Source organism: Ursus maritimus, unplaced genomic scaffold, assembly GCF_017311325.1.
Source record: "Ursus maritimus isolate PB19 unplaced genomic scaffold, ASM1731132v1 scaffold_16, whole genome shotgun sequence".
NCBI classification, from domain to species: Eukaryota; Metazoa; Chordata; class Mammalia; order Carnivora; family Ursidae; genus Ursus; species Ursus maritimus.
The window spans coordinates 3,207,249-3,232,024 of NW_024424008.1; the positions used below are offsets into that span (position 1 = coordinate 3,207,249).

At 38.4% G+C, this 24,776-nt stretch overlaps 1 protein-coding gene across 1 annotated transcript; it reads right to left on the bottom strand.

Annotated features, from left to right (window-relative positions):
• Positions 1-7,314: 7,314 nt before the first annotated feature.
• ZNF214 (zinc finger protein 214) lies at positions 7,315-23,633 on the bottom strand. The gene is made up of 5 exons (XM_008683830.2): positions 23,546-23,633; positions 23,096-23,154; positions 22,405-22,493; positions 11,109-11,270; positions 7,315-9,983 (listed from the first exon to the last, which is right to left on the bottom strand). The coding sequence occupies exons 2-5, from the start codon at positions 23,110-23,112 to the stop codon at positions 8,287-8,289; spliced, it is 1,965 nt and encodes a 654-aa protein (XP_008682052.1). The 5' UTR covers positions 23,113-23,154; positions 23,546-23,633; the 3' UTR covers positions 7,315-8,286.
• Between the last annotated feature and the right edge of the window lie 1,143 nt (positions 23,634-24,776).

Below are 24,776 nucleotides of genomic sequence, written 5' to 3' on the forward strand. Positions count from 1 at the left end.
TACTAATGACCCCACTACTATAACATCAGGACTTTTTTCAAATTTGTGTATTTCTTTGAATAAAAAAAGTATTCTCTTCACACTGAATTAGGATTGAATTATGATCAGTGGCCCTGACTGGGCTCTATTTGCTATCATCTTCATAAATGTGAGCTTTGAATTTAGTAATTTACCAATACTGGTTCTGCTCTATCAATCTTTTCCCAAGCACTCCTTGATATCCAGGTTGTTTATTCTTGCCCCCATTACTTCATTTTGATACTGTAATGGATGGAATCGGTTATTTTAAAAAAAGATCCACAGTTGTCATAGACATTAACTATGTACCAGTCTAGCAAGTGAGGAAAATCGTATTACAGAATTTTCCTTGACATCTTCATTGAGGGAAGATGGTAACATCTCAGTGGGTTTGACTTCTGAATGAAAATGCGTAAGAGGGCGAGGGGCGGGAGAAGAGTGTAAGGACAGTCCCTCTTGCAGTCTTATGAGATCATTTCTCTAGGAGAGACACTATAAAGTGATCTGAACTCCCACATACTTATGGAATCGGATGGGATTCCAAAGCCTTCCCGTCATTTCCAGAATAAAATCCACCTGGCTCAGCCCCAAGTGGTTTGAGCTCACGGTAGGCAGTCCAAGAGCCGCAGGAAGTTCCGACTGAGACCTATGAGGTCTCCAGTAAGTGCGTCTACAATTCGTAGCTTCGGCCTATCAGCAAAAACAAGAAATCAAGCCTAAGCCTCTGCTTGCCCTGAAGTGCTCTAGTGTGAGAGGGCAGGCTGGAAGGTTCGAATGGTCAGCCCGCCACGGCAGTAGTACCCAACTCCATCCCTAAGGGACTCTCAAGCCAGGGTAGCCTTAAGGATTTTTCCCGCCCGGAAGGCACCGCCCCCGTGGGGCCTGGGCAGGGCAGAGAAGCCGGAAGTGGAACGACACGGAGCCTGGGTAGTAGTCTGCGGCTGCGTCCGTCCTTCTGCGCAAGCGCGATGGGGTTCAGCTGGCTGGGTGGGTTTTCCACCCGAGCCTTCGTGTCAGCTCTGTGGTCCTGGAATTGACAAGATTTCCCAGGAAGACCGGGTAAGCGTTCTGACTTTTAGGCTTCTCTTCTCTCGCACGTGTCACTGGAAGTGTACCGGGACCTCTATTCCCCAGTGCCATGAAAGCCGTTGCTGTTTGGTGTCTGAAGACTTAGTGGTTTCCGGCCGCCTGGGCCTCTCCGCGTGGTGTATTCGGGCTAATAGCGAACCTTTTCTAGCCCACGATTCCTCTTGACTATAGCGTGCGCTAAGACCTTTCTTGAAGTGACTGTGAACTTAAAATGACATTAAACTTAAGATTTCGCAGAATGGGTGTGCTGTGAAAATTAGTATTTTATTATGTGGCATGCACTATTCTAGAGTTCATTAGGGGACTTTAAGACTTGTTAATTCAGCCTTTGTGATTTACAGCTAAGGGTACTTAAACTCAGAGAACTCAAATGATTGTCCCAATACCATGCCATCGATAAAAGTCAGACCCTAGGTTAAACTTTAGAGAGTCCTTCAGATCTTTCTGCCACTGTGCTTTTCACTGTTCACCACGAAACTTTTTCAAAAAATGTTAGAGTTCGAATTCATTTGACAATTAACTTTAGTGAAAGACACCTGTACACATGACTGATAGCGGTCTGTATTATAAGTTCTAGAACCTGCGAAGATGAACAAAAACATACGCTAGTGTTCCTTTACTTTTTGGAGTGGATCGCATAAGCCTAGGACAATACTCAGTGGGTATTAAGATTTAATTAATTTGGTAGGCATTTCTGGCGGATCTGCCTGACTCTGATAGTTGGCCTGATGACAGCCTGCATTACTCCTAGTTCACACTAACCCAATGATTATAAATTTGACATTTGGTGGAAATATACCTTCTTTTCATAGTAACTGATGTGAGCTCAGGCAACCTAGCTCTTACCCACCAGGCTGTATTTATTCCTAAGACTACATATTTTGCTCAGTCTGCTTGAAATAACCAGCTCCCATCCCCTGCCTTCTCTTCAGGTTATTTCAGTTTACTCGGACTAAGATTGGAATCACACCCTAACTCCTACCCAAGGTTGGGCTGGACTAGTCCTATGGCACAATTTTAACTTCATATTATGCAGATGAAAAAACCCTGCATCTGTAGGGGTAGCTCCAACTCCAAAATGAAATCAATCTAGACAATAATTTCACTCTTGCTAAAACCCTGTGTGCTCAACTACTAGTTTTTACAAACAGTTCGTCCTGTCTGTGAACTATTTTGGTCTTCTTTTTACATATTAAAATGCTATCCAAAGCCCAATTTTCAGATTACCTTCTGATATATTCATCATACTCAAAATCTATCCAAAATTTGATTCTCTCACCTCCCCTGTTAATACGAGGTTAACAGCTTATCTCCTGGAGGCGTTACTGCAATACCTCCTAAGTGGAATCCTTGCTTTGCCTCTAGCCCCTACCTTTGGTCAATTCCTCCCAGCCTTCAGAGCGACCCTGTTAAGTTGAATCATGTCCTTTAAAACCCTCCAGTGGCTTTTCATGCTATCTTTAACCTTATTTTTTTATTTAGATTCGGTTATTTAACATATAGTGTTATTAGTTTCAGAAGTAAACTTCATTTAACCTTATTTCTTTTTTAGTATGTTTTCCAAATTTACACTGGTGAGTGCACAAGGGAAAAGTAAAACAATTAAAGAAGGAAACTATCTCCTACTGTCAAAACTCATCGACACCACCTAGTGGTGTACTAAATGGTCTTGTGGCCTCCATTCTTGCTCATTCTCTTCCACTTACTCAACAACATATCCAATCTCCACACTGTTGTTAAAGTCATCTTTCCAAAACGATAGTATTGCACCCTCCTTTAAGATTTGTAATGTTTCTTCATGACTAACATTTTTAAGGACTTCCTGTCCTAAAAATTAGGATGGCCATGATCTGGCCATCCTCTAACCTCTCCTTCCGCTTTCACACTTTCTATGCCCTCAGTGTCAAGCTACTTATAGCCGGCCGTCTACATCATTTATTTTCATGATTTCATTTCTTTCCACGAATTACACTTCTGAGACCTATATTTCAATCCAGTAATTGAATATAGAAAATTATAAAAGTTGACAAAAGTAATTGGGAACTCCATACATGATGACATTTATAGCAGTTAAATTCATGATATGAAAATGAAAAGTCTGAATCCCTGATAATGTAGAGATAATTAAGCACCATGGTACAGTAACACAAGGGAATATCATGTAACCATTAACATTTTAAATAAGTTGTATGTAAAAACGTGATTTTATTTTTTATGAAAATAAAACACCAATAAAAATATAAAAAATAGAAAAGTATGAAGAACATAAAGATAGCCACAATCCATCCTATCAAATAGATCCACTAAGAACATTGTGTGTGTGTGTGTGTGTGTGTGTGTGTGTGTGTGCATATATGCATATATATACTTTTCCCCATGGGAGTATCTATATAAATATATATATATAAATAGAATCTTACCCATATACAGTTCTGTATCTTGTACTTTTCACATAAACCGTAAGTATATTATCATTACAATATTCTTGGAAAATATAAGTTTTAATGACTGCATAACATTACACATATAGGACCTTTCACCTATTTGGGGGGGGGTGCAGCATAAAAAAATACTGCAGTAAATATCTTAAACATTTATTTATCTTTGTGTGTTCTAATGGAGTTCAGAATGCCTAAACCTGCCACTTTCTGGGGAAATCTTTTGGAACATGAGCCCTTAAGGGCCATGTCATATGCCTTATTATCCCAGCCCTGGGCATGTCTGAAGGGACCAGAGTGAACATCTGATACAAAGCTAGCCAATCCAAAGGCTTCCCATTAGCTAAGGTTTAGCCTGGCCTCAAAGGCTTGTGTAGAGGTAGTAATGAAAATTGAGCCAATCATCTTCCCCCCACTCAGAAGTCTGAATAGAAACCCAGAAGGAAGTTACAAGTTAGTGATAGACAGAATTTAAAAACATATATTCATGGATGTGGTGGCAATTCTAGACCTGCGGAGTAAGTAAACAGGAGGTCAGTGTGTAGAGAGGAGAGGCTACCGAAAGAGAAAAAAGTTTTTGAGAGAGTGGCTTTGTCTAATAGCTTTCTAGAGCAAGTTCCCATGTGAAAGCTTCTGTTCTTGGATTTTTTCAATGAGATTTTAAAACATGAATGTTATATAGCTCTATTTTTGAATTAGATAACTTAAGTGGGTCTCTGTTCTTTGGAAATAGAATTGCCCTAATAATGTGTAATCTATTTCCAAAAGATATATGCCTAGACATGAAATCACTGTCAGGAAGAATATCAACATTTTAAGGCTTATGATTAGCCAAATAGCTTTCCAGAGTCTATCAATTTACCCTTATTGTAGTATAAGTAGCGATCACTCTGTACTCTCACTGAAAATAGCTATTATAATTGTTAGTACAAGTGTTTATAGCTTTAATCTGCTGATGTCCTTTGCCAATTTTTAGATGTCCGTCTTCCTTATTAATTTATGAAAGTTCTTAACTGTCATAATTATGACAAATATTTTCCTATTGTGATTTTCATGTTTTTCACCTACTTTAGAAAATTTTATGTGGACAAATTCCTAGGTATTTTTTCTGAGTTCTTCCTTTTTATCTAATTCTCAAAAAAAGTGCATATGTGTATGTGTGTTTTCAACCATATAAAAATCCACTTTGGTGAATTTTAAACATTTATGTTAAAGTAGCACAACCCTCTTTAGAAAGAAATCTTATACTAATCCTGACTATGAATCAGATAAAAATGGGGTTAAATTTGTAGTTCATTTCTGATGCACCAGCCTTCATGAAATCACATGGACGTTCATGGAAGTCAGCCTGAAAACTTGTGCTTTAATTAATACATATTAGAACAATATATATATGATGTATGTCATGAAAGCCCAATTTTTTCACCAAAGAGTTAATCATTTTCTTAGCACCATTTACTGAATAATCCTTTTCCTATTCATAGATCTTCTTAATATGTAAAGTATATATGCATATATACTAAATATGTTATATTACGTTATCCATATACTGGTCTGTTTCTAAGCGATTTACTGACTGAGCATTCTGAACATTTTTTTTTGAAATGTACAAGCAAGTTCGCCATTAATTTCAATATATCATTTACTTTTTACTTTAGGGCAATCTCGTTCTTATAAATTATCTTTGCTCTTCTCCAATGTGTTTTTCTTAATAGATTTTTTAAATTTCAAATCTCATTGGGGTTTTGATGAAATTTGAAATAAATCTATAGATTAACTTAGGAACATTTCCTCTAAAAAAATTGTAAGACTGCTCTATGCAAGCTCTCTTTTATTTTCCTCAGATTTTTTTCATTATTTTCATTCTACATTTTTACTTGTTCTTTTTTTTAGAAAAGAAATTTAAGTGTTATTATAAACCATACTTTTTTCTACCCATTCTATTTTCTGATTATAGCAAGGATTTAGGAAACTACTGGTTTTTGTATTTTTATTCACCTTATGGGTTTAACTAGTTCATTTTTATTGACTTTTAAAAACATATTGTAGATATGTTTTTAAGAACATATTGCACTCCCTTATGTTTGCTGAATAAACCTTTGCCTATTCTTTTATATGAATAAAATTAATCAGTAAATTAATATTGAGCATTCGATCAATTAATAATGGATAGTTACTGATCAGTATCATTTTGCTTTAATTTCTTTTGTCTTTTGCTAATAGGGACTAAATAGTCTTTGTTTTTACTTTCTCCTGTTTTGAAAGGTATATGTGCTTTAGTTCTATGAGTTGCAATTTCTAAGTTTGAAAAAAAAATGTATTTATTACACCTTTATTTCTTCAGTTGTTAAAGATGTAGAGTCCCTGCTATTTAAGATCAGAAATGTAGCACATTTTCTTTTGCTGCAGCACATGAACGTAGCGCATTTCTTTTGCTGGATTTCCAAATGAAAACACAGGACGCCTAATTAAATTTGAATTCATATAAGCAAATAATTTCTTAGTGTAAGTCCCATGCAATATTTGGGATATACTTACCTAAAAAATTATTCATTGTAGATCTGAAATCTAAACTCTAAACTGTTGTATTTTATCTGACAGTCATAGTCTCCCTCTCAGGCATTTATATACAGTCTGCTTTTATACTCAGCATTTGTATATCAAATATTTTTTTTGCAGAGCTATTTAAAATTTTGGACATTTTGTAAACAAAATAACAGTTATGCCATTTAACTGATGTTAGTGCTCACTACCAGTCTTAGGCCATAATTTCCACATTCTTGAGCTCTCTTTAAGAAAGGAACATGTGATGAGCACTGGGTGTCATACAGAGCTAATGAATCATTGAACACTACGTCAGAAACTAATGATGTGCTGTATGGTGGCTAACTGAACATTAAAAAAAAAGGAACATGTATCATGTCCCCTGTTTTCTTATCTAATCCGTTACCTGCACAATTTAGACAATAATGACGAGTGAGCTGATTAAAAATACTACCATAGGTGATAATAGGGTTTTTAATCTCTCAATTCTGAAGGTGTCATTTCACTGTCTTTTTGACATTTTCTTTTTGGAGTTCTTTATCCGTTCTCTTTTCACGAGCTTTGTAGATAACCAGAATTTTTCTTTCTGCATGCTTTCAACTGTTCTTTTCCCTAAGCTGGTTCTAAGCATGGTTTTTTATATTGGTTTTCCCTAAAATCGAGTGAGCATATATGCATTTAGCTCAGATAAAATGTCTTAAGTTCTTTGATCATTGATTCTATTCCACATTCTTTTATCTTCCTTAGAAACACCTTCAGTTCCTACATTGGATCTCCATTCTTTGCATTTCCTATCTGTCTTTTCTCCTTGTTTCCATCTCATTGTCCTTTTTGTACACACTGAAGATCATCTCAAGTGTATTCATTACAGTATTCGATATTCCGCAGTGCCAGTTCTGCTCCTATTGCCTTGTACTGTGATCCATTTTAAATTTCCCTGTAGTCCTTCATTATTTTTCTTTTTATTTTAGAGGCTCTTCTCTACTTACAGATTTCTACTCTAGTTTTACTGCTTTCAGGTTTTCTGTCATGCTACTCAAGACAGACACCAGTTTTTTAAAAATTTCTTCAGGAGACTGAAGTGACTAATTTTCATGGGTATCAGGTTTTAACTCTTCACGGTGGTATTCTTTCTTTGGTACTGCAATTCCCTATTATTTCACTGAACAAGTCCCCTTAATTTAGTTTCTCTTGGGCAGTGACGTCTATACATATTTATACTCCACTCCATTTTACAATGGCCACCTTCTGTCTTCTTCCGTAATTAGGTTACTAGTTCAGTTTTGCACATAGCTCTGAGCTTAGTTCTGCTTCCAGCAGCTACTTCTGTTACCTCTCTGTTCTGAGAATGAATCAGTCTACTGCTTAAATCCCTAACTCTGAACAGATGGAGTATCTTCAGTCTCCTGAAGATTCACTTCTATTAGCTTTTGCGGACATCTTTCACACCCTTAAAGACATTAAATATTGTACTTCTTGTTATGTGGTGTCTGAAGCTATGAATCAACTTGGAATCCTGGGGAGGGGGATGTGAGAGTGCAACGTGGCAACCTCAAAGCGCAGCACCCCTGCAAAAGATGGTTCCTGACTTTTCTGGTTGACAGAACATCTCCAAGACATCCTGTCTCAGATAAAGGGTCATGCAGTGCTTTCCTATCTTATGTCATAAGCAATCGAATTGTCCTGCCCTATAGTTAATTCTTCCACATTTGAACAACAGGTTATCTACCAGTTTGAGTTTCAAGTTTTGTGTGTGTTTTTCCTGTGGCTTCCTAGGGACTTTAATATAGAGGAGCCAGGATGCTGTTTCATAGCTAGCTAGCCAATTTCCATTCAGACAAAATGTAAGTAAATGTTTTGAAGTCAGTGAAAATAGAGTTGAATATACAGTACACGATTTCATGCATATGAAAATGCACAAAAAAAGGCTAGAATAAAACAGGATGAAGAGTTTTCTCCTTGAATCTTTCATATATTTTATAATGGATATGTATGATAGAAAAAGTAAATACATTTTCATTTTAAATATACAGGCATCCTCCTAAGGATTTCTTCTTAAAGCAAATGATTCTTAGCGGGAGTTGGGGGAAACTATAAATGGTGCTTGGGATTATTTGGGTTATTTATAGAATTTTCTTCCCAGCAGCATTTATTGGGCTAAATGTTAAGCTTTGATTAAAGCGGTTAACTAAATAAATTATAAGGTTTCTTGTGTGTGATTATTGTGGAGATGTGAATTCTGGTCAAATCCCTTATAATATTCATGGCATTTATGAGGTTTATCTCCTGTGTGGACTCTCTGATGAATTCGAAGAGCTGAGCTATGACTGAAACCCTTGCCACACTTGGTGCATTGATAAGGCTTCTCTCCTGTGTGGACCCTCTGATGAATGTGAAGATTAGAGCTGTGACTAAAGCCCTTTCCACAGTCATCACATTTATAGGGTTTTTCTCCTGTGTGGACTCTCTGATGAATGAGAAGATGTGAACGCTGACTGAATCCCTTACCACACTGTTCACATTTATAGGGTTTCTCTCCAGTATGTACTCTTTGATGAGTATGAAGCTTCGAACTCTTGCTGAAGCCCTTCCCACATTCATGACAAGTATAGGGTTTCTCCCCAGTATGGACCCTCTGATGAATACGAAGATCAGAGCTGTGACTGAAGTCCTTCCCACAGTCGTCGCATTTATAAGGCTTCTCTCCTGTATGTACTCTCTGATGAATTTGGAGGTTTGAGCGCTGGGTAAAGCCCTTACCACAGTCATCACATTTATAGGACTTCTCTCCCGTGTGCACTAACTGGTGAATTCGAAGATTTGAGCTCTGACTGAAGCCCTTGCCACATTCATCACACTTGTACGGTTTCTCTCCGGTGTGGACTCTCTGATGAACATGAAGTACTGAACTCCGACTAAAACTCTTACCACACTGATCGCACTTAAAAGGCTTCTCTCCTATGTGAAGTCTCTGGTGAATGTGAAGTAATGAATTTCTACTGAGGTCCTTATTACACTCAAATGTACAGAGTTTCTCTCCTGTATGGACTCTTTGATGATTGTGAAGACTAGAGATCTGACCGAAGCTCTTACCACACACGTGGCATATATAAGAAACTTCCCCTGTGCAGACTCTTTGATGAAAGTGAACACCTAAGCTTTGACTGAAGTTACCATCAACTTCATCACATCCATACAGCTTCTTACCTATGTGAATTCTTGGATGTCTGTGTAGGTCTGATTTCTGAGAGAAGCATGCTGTGCTGATAGAGCATTGATAGAACTTTTCTCCACGTTGATTTCTCTTGTGGAGAACACACTGTGAGTTCCAATAATAAATTTCTTTACATTTATTACATCCACAGTATTTCTCTTCCATAGTTTTTTTCAGTAGGTCATGTTGACATAGCTCCCCAGTGTACTCCGGAAGGGCTTCTACTGTTGGGACATAAGAATGCTGAACTATGAGCTTCTGTTCTTTTTCCACAGAGAGATTTTTCCTAGATATGCCAAGATGGCATCTGCTTCCTTCAAAACCATGTGAATCATTCCCATAGATTTCTCTAGCATGGTCTCGAGGGGTACGTTTTATTTCTAAGGACTGCCAAGGTATAAACTTTGTATATTTTAAGTTCCTGGGACTTTTGCCTTCAAAAGTCAGTTCGTAGTTCCCATACCCTGGTACTTGGGTGGAGAGTATTAACCATTCTTGATGGTGGGAAAGATCTTGTTGCTTTAGGTCTTTGGATTCTATTCCTTGGACAGTTTCCACATAGTTTCTATTCTCATATATCTGAGCGCTGGCATTCCTCCAACCTTGCCAGGAGAGACGATTTTCATGTTCTAAATACCTGAGTCTTTCTTCTTGGGGTTTGTAGCTCTCTTTCCAGTTTCCTGGAAGAATAAGCAGATAATCCATTGGTGAGATAAAGGTGGTTTTAAAAAAATCTCAATGTCTCAAACACTGACTTCCAGAATTATAGGAATATATGTGTGAGTGGGAATGGGAAAGGATTATGACTTAGGCTGCTCCATATCTGGTCTGAAATTCATGTGTTTGTTCATTCATATATGTATTCATTCATTCACTTATTCAGTCATTCCATAGATATATCTGACCATGTACTACTTACCAAGTACTGTTAGAAATAAACAAGTAAGGCTGACTGCTTCATGGAATTCATCTTAAAAACTGAGATTTAATGAGGTTACTCTATTTGGGGCATTATTATAAGAAATAAAATATTGTTTCTATTTTTCTGTTATAGCAGAGTGTGACAGATTGTGTGAAAAAATGGCTGCATTAACTCTGTACCTTTGGGTGTTCCCCTTCCACACTGACTTTAGCTTGGCTGTACAATTTGCTTTGTTTAATGGGACAATAGCAAAAGTGATACAAGCAGAGACTTGCAAGTGCTTACGTACTGGGGCTTGCCCTCTCTCTTTGCTAGTTTTGAAAATCCTATGACCACCACCAGGTAAACAAGCCTGGGCTAGCCTCCTTGAAGAGGGACAAATAGTCAACACATTCCCATTATCCCCACTGATATCTACCAACTGCCAGACATGTAAGTCAGACTGTCCAGCCTCATCTTAGACCATCCAGCCCCAATCAGATCACTCTATGATAGAATACCCATCTAACCAATTAGAATCGTGAAAAATAATGTTTGTTTTAAGTCACTAAGTTTGGGGTAGTTTGTTATACAGCAAAAGCTATAAATAGTCGAAGAGAGAACAAATTTAGGACCACACAAAACTGGTTATGTGTGGAGATCTGTATTTTAGATGTAATCCAGAAAATAAATAAGAATAAAAATCACAAACACCTATTAATTACATAGCCTACGTGTCTTGGGAGATGTCTTGCTCTATCTTCTGTCATCTGATATATGACCCATTTCTGAGAGTCAGATTTCTTCTATCTCAATACAATACCTAGATGAAGAACCAAAATACTCAACAAAATTGGTCCCAGAAGAAACTAATTCTATTACCCAAGAGCTGGGATAACTTTACCTACTGACATGACATTTGTGTAGTTCTCCCACATGACCTCTCGGTAGAGCTTTTTTTGAGAAGAATCCAGGAATTTCCACTCCTCCCAGGTAAAAATAACAGTCACATCTTCAAATGTTACTGCCATCTGGTCAAAGATCAGGTTTTCCAGGAAGAAGAGATCTAAGGGAGAAGATGGAGAAAGAAACAGCCATTCAGCAGGTAATATAAGTGACAAACGATATCAAAAAAGAAAGAACTTCAATAATGAAGAAAAACAAGAAAGGTAAAAGGAGACATAATAATGGGGACGGCTCAATAATGTACGCGGTCACTGAAGCCCATCACGTCATAAGAAACATTTATATGTCTGCTGACCACTGGGCTAAGGACTTCACATATATTTCACGTAGTCCTCACAGCCACCCTCTCGTAGATACTATTATCATCCCAGTTTTAAAAATTAGTAAGTAATGGTTGAAGAAGATTAAGTCAGTTGATCCCCAACCCTTTTTATTCTGGAAATGTTCATCATCTTGCTCCAGTCTGGGCTGGCTGTTCTTTAGTGCTCCCATTTTCTAGATCATACACTTCTTTCCTTTTTGTGATTTACTCCATTAATTGGGAGGTATACACCCAAATGAGTTCAGTCAAGCTTATGAATGTTAATTCCATGGCCACTGAATAAAAGCAAAGGTGAGAAACAGGCAAGGTTTTCTTCAGGACACACATTTGGTTTAAAGGAGAATCTCCAAGCGTGGTTACACTATATGCTTGAAGTCCTTATCATCACTCACAAGTGGCTGGGTATCAAATTCTAGAGTGAAAAGAATTTTTCTCAGAATTGCTTCACTATTGATATGGTTTCATTGTTGTGTCTTAGACCCTTTTTTTTTACTCTAATTCCTTTGCAGGCAACTTTTTCTTTGCTCTCTGGAAATATTTTAGGATCCTCTTTTGACTGGCCTTCTGGCTTCAATGGTATGGCTGCATCCTCTGCTTCCCTGAAGTTCACAGGGCTATCAAATCCTTCTTGTGCTTACTCCCCTGTGGAGCATTCCAGGACGTAATGTCTGTAGCCCTATGCAGCTCTTACCACTGTTTCTCCTGTTCCTTTCCAAGTTTTGGGGTTTGGGGTTTTTTTAGGTATTTATTTATTTGTTTGTTTATTTATTTATTTTACTGAGAGAGTGAGTGCACACATGGGGGTTGGTGGGGTTGCAGAGGAAGAGAGAGAGAAAAGTCCCAAGAAGACTCTGGGCTGAGAGTGGAGCCTGAGGCGAGGCTTAATCCCACCACCCGAAGATCGTGACCTGAGCTGAAATCAAGAGCCAGACGCCCAACTGACTGAGGCACCCAGGCACCTCTTCCAAGTTTCTGTTGAAATTCCTCATTTGCTGATGGCTCATTACTTCATCATTGCAGGTTCATACAGTTTTTAGTTTCTTATTATCATCATGAAGTTTTAGAAAGAAGAGATAAATATATGTATTCAAAGTGCCTAAAAATACTTCTTTTAGTGGAGAGAACAGCTCATAAATTGGTTATGTGACAAATTCATTTCTTTGATGACATTCTCAATTCCAAGTTCAATTAAAAATGTTTAGTAAACACTATGAATAAAGGAAATATACTTTTCATGGAGGAAAACTAGAATTCATGACTATCAAATCATAATCATAGCAGTTAAATAATCAAGAAGTTATGTGAAAAAGGCTGTTATCTCATTTATTATCTCATTATTATCTCATTTATAGTAAGGTATAATTGTCAACACTAAAGGAATAAGGAAACCAACATTTAGCAAGATTAAGTAACTTTGTACAAGGTCATACAGTTACAAAATAGTGGCCTCCCTACTAAGTCGAAGTCAGAGAAGTCAAAAACAACTTGGGAAAGGGCTGTTAATCAAGATTTCCATGTACGTCCTTATTGTGTTAAAAAGGACAACGGGAAGATATACTGAAATATTCAGGGGTTCAAAATATACCACCCAGGCACTGCTTTCCAAATAAACGACATGAAAATCCATGCCTAAACAATTTAGTACTAACCACAAATAAGAACTCAAGAATGAGAAAATTAAACGTTATTTTTAAATGTTTATAAAATAAATGTTAAAACTTATCATACAAATGAAAATATAAATAAGAAAAATTGGATGCTTAGAAGCCCAGACTAGAAGACTGAAAACTGGAATCAAACAGAAAATAAATGAACTCATTGGTTCCTTATTTTGTAAAAAGTACAGAAAAAGAAAACTCAGCCTGTTGTTATTGGCTTTGTTATTTTTTAAAATATTTAAGAATTTCTTTAAAAAATTATACTAGAGGGGCACCTGGGTAGCTCAGTCAGTTAAGTGGCCAACTCTTGATTTCAGCTCAGGTCATGACCCCTGGGTCCTGGGATTGAGCCCTGCCTCAGGCTACATGTTCAGTGGGGAGTCTGCTTGAGGATTCTCTCTCTCCCTCTACCCCTCCCCTTGCTCACGCGTTCTCTCTCTCTCCCTCCCCCCTTTCTCTCCTTCCCTCCCTAACATAAATAAATCTTAAAAATATATACTAGAGATTGGGTCTAGTTGCTCTTACTGAAAATTCATAAAATTTTTAAATAATTCTGAAGTAATATAAGTAAAAACTGAAAGCCTACCCTCCAGAAATAACTTGAGAAGTAAGCAGGATAGTTTCTACTGTGTCCTTTCTTTTTTTCATGCATACCCACAAATACACATATCCCACTGACATTTTTTTCTTAACAAAGACATAATTCTGGTTTGCATTTTTCACATAATATATAACATACAGCTTCACATATCAGTACATACAGGTCTATCTTATTTGTGGTGGTATTAAAATATGTCCACAAATTATTTGATTCCCTTCCCTTCAAGAGCCAGGTCCCCACCTTTGAGCGTGGGCTGGACTTAAGGACTCACTTCTGATGAATATTATGTAAAAACACAGAAGGGGTGCAACTTTTAAGACTAGCTCTTAAGGGCACTGCAGCTTCCTCCTTGCCCTTTTTCTTGGATCACTCACTCAGGGAGAAACTGCCTTCCATGTGGTGAGAATACTTAAGGAGTCCTGTGAAGAGGCCATGTGGCAAGGAACTGAGGCCTTCTGTCCTCAGTGAGAAATGAGGCATCCTGCCAACAGCCACACGAGTGAACCATCGTAGCAGAGGATCCTCCAGCCCTGTGAAGCCTTCCAACGTCTGCAGTCCTGCTGACAGCTTGGTGCAGCCTCGTGAGAGGCCCTGGGAGTTCTGCCGCTCCCAGCTTCCTGACCCTTAGAAATTCAGTGACATAATAAATGTGTGTTATTTTAAACTGCTAACTGTAATTTACTATGCAATAAATATTACTGTTCTAGCAAACATTCCATTAGCAATTAATTACTATTACAATCAAATTGTTTTAGAAAATAGAAAGTGAAAATTGCTAGCTCATTATGTGGCTAGTGTAATCTTGACTCCCAAGACCAGATAAAGACAATACAAAATGTTAGATTATAATCCCTTTTGTAAATTTCACAAATCTATAAAAATCCTAAATAAAGTATTAGCTAATTGAGAAATATATTAAAAATATGCATCATGATCAAGCATGGTTTACTATAGGAAGGAAGGACAGTTTAATGAGAAAAATCTGTCAATATAATTTACTATATTAATAGGCTACAGAAGAAAACCATAATTAACTGATGAAGAGAAATCATGTGATAAAGTTAATAATGTTCAACACTTTTATATGGTCTTTAAAAACTTTTAGCAAAGTAGGAATAAAAAACCCTCTCAGTTGGTAAAGGTTACATACATATTAGGAACCTATATCAAACATTAAGCTGAATGGACAAACTCTGTATGTGTTCCTTTTATTATGGTAAACGAGTGACTACCATCCCCATTGCTTTCAACATAGTACCAAAGGCCTAACAAATACCGTAAGAAAATGAAACAAGGCACAAGGATTAGAAGTAAAAACAAAAAATTTAACTATTTGCATATATTACAGCAATCTACCTAGAAAAACCGAGAGTACACAGATAAACCATAAACTAAACAGAGCTCAGCAAAATTACCAGATACAATAAAGCATAACTGTATCAGCAATCAACTGCTATAAAATAGAAGACACCATTCACAAAAAGCAAAACAAAGAACAAACACTATCTTAACCAAGAATATAAAGAACTCTTTGAAGATAACATTTAAATTTGAATAAGCAGAAAGAAGACGACCTAAATAAAAGGAGAAGCATACTACCATGTTCTTGGATGGGTTGAATTAAATTCAATATACCCCCAGTCAAATTCCAACTGGATTTTTTTGAGGAACGCAATATACTTTTCCCCCTAAAATTTACAGGGAAGGAAAAGAAGGATATAATATAGAGATTTAAGAAAACCAAGCAGGAAGACTTGACCTACCAAATAGTGACATACCGCCAAACTACAACAGTAAAATCAGAACTGACAAATAGGGGCGCCTGGGTGGCACAGCGGTTAAGCGTCTGCCTTCGGCTCAGGGCGTGATCCCGACGTTCTGGGATCGAGCCCCACATCAGGCTCCTCGGCTATGAGCCTGCTTCTTCCTCTCCCACTCCCCCTGCTTGTGTTCCCTCTCTCGCTGGCTGTCTCTATCTCTGTCGAATAAATAAATAAAATCTTAAAAAAAAAAACAAAAAAAAAAACTGACAAATAGACCAGTCGAACAGCATGGAAGATTCGGACTGCTTGTTTATATATGACACATTAATAATAAAGATGGCATTAAAAATGAAAGGATGGATTATTTACTACATGGTGTTGTGAAAACTGACTATGAGAAAAAAGTGGATTCCAACTTAGTATCATATACAGTGTGGTCACTAGACAGATTAAACACTTAAAGTGGGGGGCGCCTGGGTGGTTCAGTTGGTTAAGCGTCTGCCTTCGGCTCAGGTCATGATCCCAAGGTCCTGGGATAGAGCCCCGCATCAGGCTCCCTGCATAGTGGGGAGCCTGCTTTTCCCTCTCCCTCTGCCTGCTGCTTCCCCCTGCTTGTGCTGTCTCCCAAATATTTTTTTTTTAAAAAGGGAAAGCTATAGAGTAAGCAAAAGAAAATGGTGGAGTTGAAAAACATTTACCATTCGGAAATGAATCCAAGAGCCAGTTCTTTGGAAGAAAAATATTAATAAATTAGATAAATTACCAGCTAGCTAACCAAAGGGGAAAAAAGGAGTGAGTATAAATTTTAAAAAAGTTAGAATTGACGTGGGGAAATGGCAACAGATAAAACTCTAACTGAAAGTTAGGTAGGCACTTCCCACAGCTCTTTAAAAATAAATCTTAATAGGAAATATATTTTTTCCTAGAAAACCAATATGTCATAAAGAGAAAAAACCTGAACAGGTCAGTTTTATGAAAGAAATTGCTCAAGGCATCAAAGAACTCTGACCTTCAAAAATAACCAACCCGGAAGTTTTCTCACATAAATTTTCAACAAACTATATATAGAGAGAAACTATCAAAATTTTTAAAACATTCAGGAAAACACTGAGACAGTAAAAGTCAGAAAACTAAATATCTATACTGTATTATTAATGAATATTGATATAAACTTCAAGAATAAATAAAGGAGGGGCGCCTGGGTGGCACAGCGGTTAAGCGTCTGCCTTCGGCTCAGGGCGTGATCCCGGCGTTATGGGATCGAGCCCCACATCAGGCTCTTCCGCTAGGAGCCTGCTTCTTCCTCTCCCACTCCCCCTGCTTGTGTTCCCTCTCTCGCTGGCTGTCTCTCTCTCTGTCGAATAAATAAATAAAATCTTTAAAAAAAAAAAAAAAAGAATAAATAAAGGAAAATATAAGGCCAATAAAATCCAGCAACACCTATATTTATAAAATACTGCCACAGAACTAATTACTCTAAAATGTGGTGGCTTCACACAACAATAATTATTCTCTCTCACAATTTCTCTAGGTCAGAAATTCAGGAATGGCCTAGCTGGGCAGTTCTACCTCAGATCCCTCACGAGACTGTTGTTTTTTTTTTTTAAAGATTTTATTTATTTATTTGACAGAGAGAGAGACAGCCAGCGAGAGAGGGAACACAAGCAGGGGGAGTGGGAGAGGAAGAAGCAGGCTCATAGCAGAGGAGCCTCGATGTGGGACTCAATCCCAGGACTCTGGGATCACGCCCTGAGCTGAAGGCAGACGCCCAACGACTGAGCCACCCAGACGCCCCCTCACGAGATTGTTGAGTAGTGGCTTGACTGGGCTGAAGGATTCACTTCCAGGGTGGCTCACTCACATGGCTGCCAGGCTGGTTGTGGCTGTCGATGGAGGGTCTCAGTTTCTTTGCACTTGGTTATATGGCCTGGGCTACCTCTCAACATAGAGGCAAGCAAACGCTGCATCCTTTCTGACTTAGCTTTGCAAGTCACACAGCATCACTTCTGCTGTACTCCACTGGTTGAGGTGATCACAGCCCCACCAGATTTGAGGAGCAGGGACACAGATCCTACTTTTTGGCGGGAAGAGTAAGTCACACAGTAAGACAAGCATGAAGAGTGAGATATGTTATAGGTGTGGCCTCTTTGGAAAATGCAAATACAATCTGCTATAATACCAAGCACATTAGAGCATGATGGAGAGGTGGTTTATTCCAAAAGGTAAAGAAAGGCCCAAATGAAGAAATCTATAAACTGTCGTAATAATGTCCAATAAGAAAAGCCATATATTTTACTCAGTGCCAAAAGTACTTCTTAAAATGCAACATGGGCCCTTCATTTAAAACTACAAACAAAGCAAGTTAGCCAAACAAAAATAAAGACATGCAAATATATCTCAAATCCAAAAATAAAGCATTAAAAGCATTCCCATTAAGACTGGAAACTCAACAAAGATACTGCAAATTCATTATTTTTAAACCACTAATGAAAGCATTTGACAATACAAGTAGACAATTATAGAGGGTATGGTTGTATATAGGAAACCCAGGAAATCAACTGAAAGTTGTTAGTAATTTTAAGGAAAGTCAATGTCCCTGAAATTTTAATACTAGGTTTGTACACTAGAGAAACTTACACATGTATACCAGAAGATATGTACAACAACATTTTCAGTATAACTGCTGTAATAGCAAAAAACTAGAAGCAATACAAAAGGCCCAACAACAGGAGGATGGATAAATCAGTTGTCATTCTGTGAAACAGTACACAGCAGTGAAAACGCTGTAGCTACATAAATCAACACGGATGCACTATAAAAATTAACATTATACTAAAGAAGCAAATCACAAAAGACTATATAGAGTGATTCCATTTATATAAAACTAAGGAATAATAAACACAACATTTAAGATAGCAGTTGCCTCTTTAGGAAAAGGAGGGAATGAAATTGTGGGGTCAGCAGGGGGTTTTTAAAAATATTTGCTGGTCTAGAGGGTAAGTGTTGATGTTATTTTAAATGATACTTAATATTTTAGTATATTCTTTTGCATGCATGTAATGCATCACAAGTTCAAATTAATTAACCATGTAAAATATAATTACATAATTTAGAAAGTTCAGACATAATCATTAAAAGATACTTTAACCCACTGAGCCACCCAGGTGCCCCTTTTAAAAGGTATTTTTAAAATGCATTTATGGGGGTGCCTGGGTGGCTCATTCAGGGTTAAGCATCTGCCTTCGGCTCAGGTCATGATCTCGGGGTCCTGGGATAGAGCCCTGCATCAGGCTCCCTGCTCAGCAGGGGGTCCTCTTTTCCCTCTGCCCCCATCCATGCTTGCTCGCTCTCTCAAATAAATAAAACTAAATACATTTTTTAAAATGACATTTACAATAGCAATTAAAAAATACAATCTCCAGGTCCTGGGATCGAGCCCCATGTTGGGCTCCCAGCTCAGCAGGGAGTCTGTTTCTCCTTCTCCCTCTGCCTCTACCTCTCCCCCTCCTTTTACTCTCTCTGTCTCTCTCAAATAAATGAATAAATCTTTAAATATATATATATATTAACAAAAATACTTAGAACCTAGATAAATGTAGCTTTTGAATTTAGAAAACACTCCTCAATCTCAGGTAGGAGAAATAAACATAATTTTGTTATCACTAAACTTATCTACATTTTCAGTGATACAGCAGGTTTGGGGGAGGGCCTGAGAAACTGATTTTCAAGCACTTTTGTGAGAAAAAGGAAAAGTGTTAAAAAGAAATGAGAGGAGACTAACCCAATGGTATATTAAAACTCTGTAACTCTAATTATAACACCATGAGGTTGACAAAGGAATAGAGAAGATCAATGGAAAAGAATAGAAACCTGGATATGGACCTAAATATAGCAGTAAATTCTAAACATGGTAAAGGTAATATCAAATTTGTGGGGATAAAATGGCTTATATAATTCATTATGCTGGAACATCTGACTAGCCGTTGGCCAAAAAAAGAGAAAAAAGGCTGGATTCCCTGCCTCAATTCTTACGTCTTAGTGACTAGAGAGAGTTGTATCAGATATGCATGATATTTTAAACAATAATTAACATAATAGCAACCATTGTTAGTGATTCTGTTTGTCAGGCACTGTGCTGGTTTTTACATGTTTACATCTTAACCCTAGTAAGTTCTATTTCCCCACTTTAGAGTTGAGAAACTGGTTAAGTAATGCTAGATTATATATATATAGATTATATATATATTAACTGAAAAGTTAATATATTCGATATCTAAAACTTATAAGAAACTTTTACTTCTTTTTCCAAAACGAGCCATTTTCCTTTTCTTTATCCCTAAATGTGGAAAAAGAAAGGCTAAATTCCTCTGCATTGCCTATTAAGCACACTACATGCATATAAAGGAACAAAATTAAATACACTCGGACAGCAGTATAAGAAATGAGAGATGGGCCCATGAAAAAGGACACCCCCAAAAGTGGTCTGTGTGTACATTTGTATATTTGTGTGTGTATGTAAAAAATTTAGTAATTTGGTATATAAAAAGGCAGCACCACAGTCAATGGAGAAAGTAAATGTTACTAGAAAAATAAAATAACTAAGTGGGAGGAAAAATGTTTAAGTTCTGTCATTTTTCATACCAAAATAAATACCTGATAGGTTTCAGAGTTAAACTTTTAAAATACTTGAAACTATAAAAAACAGTTGAGAAAAACAAAAGTAATTATGTATTATATTTGGGGGTGAAGAAGAGCTCTCAAAGCATAATACTATATAAATAAAAAGAAATAAGATTCCACTTTATACAAATGTGAAACGCATATAAACAAAGAATTCCTTAAAAGCAAAAGGCAAACAATTAGAGAAATACAGCCTTTAACAAATGGTTTATGTCTTTTACATACAAAGAATATCTTTTATCAAATAGAAACAAAAAATTTAGTAGGAAAAAAAGTAACGCATGTCAAGAAGCATACATTACTATGTCAAGGAAGGAATGCAAATGACCAGTAAATGTATGCTAAAAACAGTCAACCTTACTAAAGACTTAAGGGATCCAACTCAAAGCAAAATCTTAAAGATAATACTCAAACCCGGTAAAGGTTCAGAAAAATAGTATCTTTCCTCAGATGGTTATAAAAGTTAATTCATGTAGTATTTCTAAAAAAAGAACTTAAGTTTTTCAAAAGTCTAAAACATGTTTATATTCCTTAACTCTGTTATCTTATTTCTCAGAGCATATCTTGAGGGTATAAAGAGATACACTAAATAGATTATAAGAATATTTAATAGAAAATTTTTATGACAGCAAAATATTGAGAATTACTTAAGTTTTTTCCCCCAAAAGAATTTTTTTTAATGTTTTTTTATTATATTATGTTAGTCACCATACAGTACATCCCCGGTTTCTGATGTAAAGTTCGATGATTCATTAGTTGCGTATAACACCCAGTGCACCATGCAATACGTACCCTCCTTACTACCCATCACCAGCCTATCCCATTCCCCCACCCCCATCCCCTCTGAAGCCCTCAGTTTGTTTCTCAGAGTCCATAGTCTCTCATGGTTCATTCCCCCTTCTGATTACCCCCCCTTCCAAAAAAGAAGATTTAAGGGGCACCTGAGTGGCTCAGCCATTAAGCGTCTGCCTTCAGCTCAGGTCATGATCCCAGGGTCCTGGGATGGAGCCCCACATCGGGCTCCCTGCTCAGCGGGAAGCCTGCTTCTCCCTCTCACACTCCCCTTTCTTGTGTTCCCTCTCTTGCTGTCTCTCTCTGTCAAATAAATAAATAAAATCTTTAAAATATATATGTATATATATAATTTAAATGAAGTACATATGGCTGGAAGGGAACATATCTAGAATAAAGCCCATATATCTGGAATGGAATGATACATACTTGGAATGGAATATTATATAGTCATTAAAACTCAGGCTACCAAAAAATATTTGGAAAAAATGTTATTTATATATAATATATATTTAACAATGAAAAAATTATACATATAACAGCTATCCATATAGCCAACAAATATTCATTGAGGGCTTACTACATGCTAGGAAATGTTCTCTGCCCTCTTAGAATACATTTATCATGTTCAAACTTTTTTATATATAATAATCTCTCTACATATACGAATGTTAGATTACCTATGTGGCTATATTTGTATGTATGTGTATATGCATGTATGTATATGTATTAGTGTCTGTACAGATTATGTATGGATGTATATCAAATATTAGATATAAGACTAAGTAAATAGATCCAAATGTCAGTAATGGCTGCCTCTGGTTGAAGTGCAGAGGCCTGAGTGGCGCACAGGAATAAGTAACCAATTAAACATGAATAGCCTTCCACAATGTGGCCTCACTTTATACATGCATTCTTAAATGCTCTACAGTTACTAGCCCAGTTTTCTCATTTTCCCCTCAATTTCTGCCTAAGACTAAATGATCATCTTCTGTCTAGAATAATATCTTCCTATTCATGATTTTTGAAACCTGAGCTTCTGTTTCTTTTAAGCGCCACTCATTCTGACACTGTTTAATGTGTGATAACTTGAGAAATTATTATTAACCCCATGTGGCTTATCTCCCCAATGTTAGAAAAAGACATTCTTATATATTTCCTTATCTCAGAGCATCAAGAACAGTACAAATTATACAACAGACCTGGATGACTGGCTGAATAAATGAGCAAATGTTGGAAAAAGACACGGGATGGGAGGCAGGGAAATGCTACATCGGGGTTTGGAAGCTTCTCAGGCAAGGGAGGAACATTTTCTTTTCTATCTGGCCCATCCATCCCCACTGCAGCTTCCTCTTACTCCCACCACCCGTGGAGAATTCAGGGGCATCTTATAAATGAGAAAAGACCACCCTACTCACCTGGGATCAGACTATGAGGAAAATAGTGAACATTCCTTCCTCGTTTATGCTCCTCTTTTGGGGAAGGGTGGAGTTTTGAGGAGTCTGAGCTGAGGGAGAAGAAAGGAATGAAAGATTGGGCATGCCTTGCAATTCCCAAACTCACTACATTCCCCATATACTAACTGGGTGTGACCCCCAAACCTCTTAGAAAGAGGCCAGAAAAAACCCAAGAATATTTCTGTTCCGTTTCAAGGGCCAGATAGGAGAGTTGTGAGAATTTGCACCCAGCATTTTATTTCTGAACCTTTAAAAACTTAAAAGGTACGATTCTAGTTTGGGCAGGAAAATAGAATTTGATCTCACAGTCCTTCCAGGGATGCAGATGCTCTCTTTGTAATTTAACCTCTGAGTCTCAAGGCTTTCTTAGTTAATTATTAACAAGCTTAAAAAAAAACAATAGAAATGCGACCCTTAGTTTCTTTCTAAAAATACTTTTCTTGTTTAATCAGTAAAGTAGAAAAATAATTCCATTGTTCTCTTGTACTTTACTACAACAAATACTGATTTACTATCAAGAGTACCTAGAATCTTAAAGAAGGATCCCAGATCTAACGTTCCCAGGAACTGATCAGTCTCAAGTCTATTACTAACCACTTGTAGAACTTTGAAAATGACCAACCTTCTAGACCTAGGGCCTCACTTTCCTCACCTGTAAAATGGGGGCATGAGCCTTTGCTACCGCGGTCCTGCCTTGGTGATCACAGGTCCCTGAGGAAAATGATAAACAGTTAGGGGAGCCCTCTTTCTCTAGAGAGAGAGAAACAACAACAACAACAACAACAACACGATTCATGGACGTTTCAAGAGCGGCACAGGTTTGGGCTCCCCCAACTTGCCACGGGCTGCCCGAGTGTTTTTGGATTCAGGTTCTCAAGGACTGGGATTTGCCCGCGTCGGGGCCACGGATCTGCGCGGCCTCTGCTCCCGCAGCGAAGACGCGCGCGGCCTCCGTTCCACGTCCAGACCCCCAACCCGAGCTCCGCCCCAACACTTTTCCAACCCCGAGCACCCCGGCTCCAGGGTCCAAGCTGCCTCTGTCCTCCTCTCCCACTCCCCATACTCGGTTTTAACTTGAGGAGGGCGGCTGTGAAGGACCCACCTACACGGGTGTCTTCGGTATTTCTAAGCCGGAGCCGCTTCTCGGCCCCTCACCCTCCCTTTTCTGCCACTCTTTCTTCAGCCACAGCTCTCCCCGCCCTTGTCCGCTTCTGGCTCGGTGCTCCCGAGAGTCCGCGTCACTTATGGAGTCTCTGAGGGGGACGCCACCGGCCAAAATAGTCCGTCTACACAAACAATGGCCGCAGCCCGGCTAGATCGAAATGGAAGCGCCGGGCCTCGGAGTAGACACTCGGAGCGTTTCCATGGAGACGGGAGGGGCGGGGCTCGAAAGGAGAGCGCAGGAGAACGTGGCTCCTGATTGGCCAGAAGGTTCGGGGCGCAGTCCGGCTCTCAGCCACCGGCGTTCGGGGGCAGACCTGTGCTGTCTGCGCTCTGAACGCAGGTCGGGGTCTAGTCACCCCCAATGCTAAAGAAATAGGACTGTTCTAGGAGCTTTTAGGGCCCCTGGGAAGGGCGGGGCTGGGGATTCTGGGCAATGAGCGGCTGGCCTCGGAGAATTCTGGGACCCTCAGAACCCGCGAGTAGGGAACCCCCCAATAGGAATCTGGGGAAATCCTTGCTGTCACTTTGCCTTTGGGGGCGAGGGATGGTTGCGCCCGCTATCCCGAGCCCTCGGCGGAATAGGCACCCCACTAGCTCTGGCCCTAGCACTGTCCCTAAACTCGAGGTTGGAGTCGCGCAGCCGCGAAGAGGACCTTTCAAATTCCAGGTTGCCGTTGCCCGGGACCCGCTTGGCTCCTGCTGATGTGCTTGGTGGGGTCGCGCTTTCCTCCTGCCTCTTTTCTTGCCAAGTCCTGGACTTCTCTGGAGACTCCACGCAGAGAGAAGAAAGGCAAGGTGGGACCGAGGCGGAGCTCTGGGAAAGAGCCCCAGAAAAAGATCCAGCCCCTTGCTCTTCTATTATCTTGGTCAGTGTTCTGTTAGGAAATGTTTTCATTTCCTTAAAGCACTTTCCCTCAAACTTAGACTGAATCAGTAGTATTCAACTATTAGGTAAGGAACGCTTTTTAGAGTAGTCTTCAAAAGCAAGGGATTCCTTGGATTCTATTCTGACAATACTACCCAATCATGATGTGATCTTGGCTGAATAACAACCTTTTTGTGTCACCTTTAAAATAGGCACAATAATAGTAACTATTTTACAGGTTTGTTGTTAGAATTAACTGAGTTAATATCCTCAAAATACTTTTTTTTTTAAGATTTTATTTATT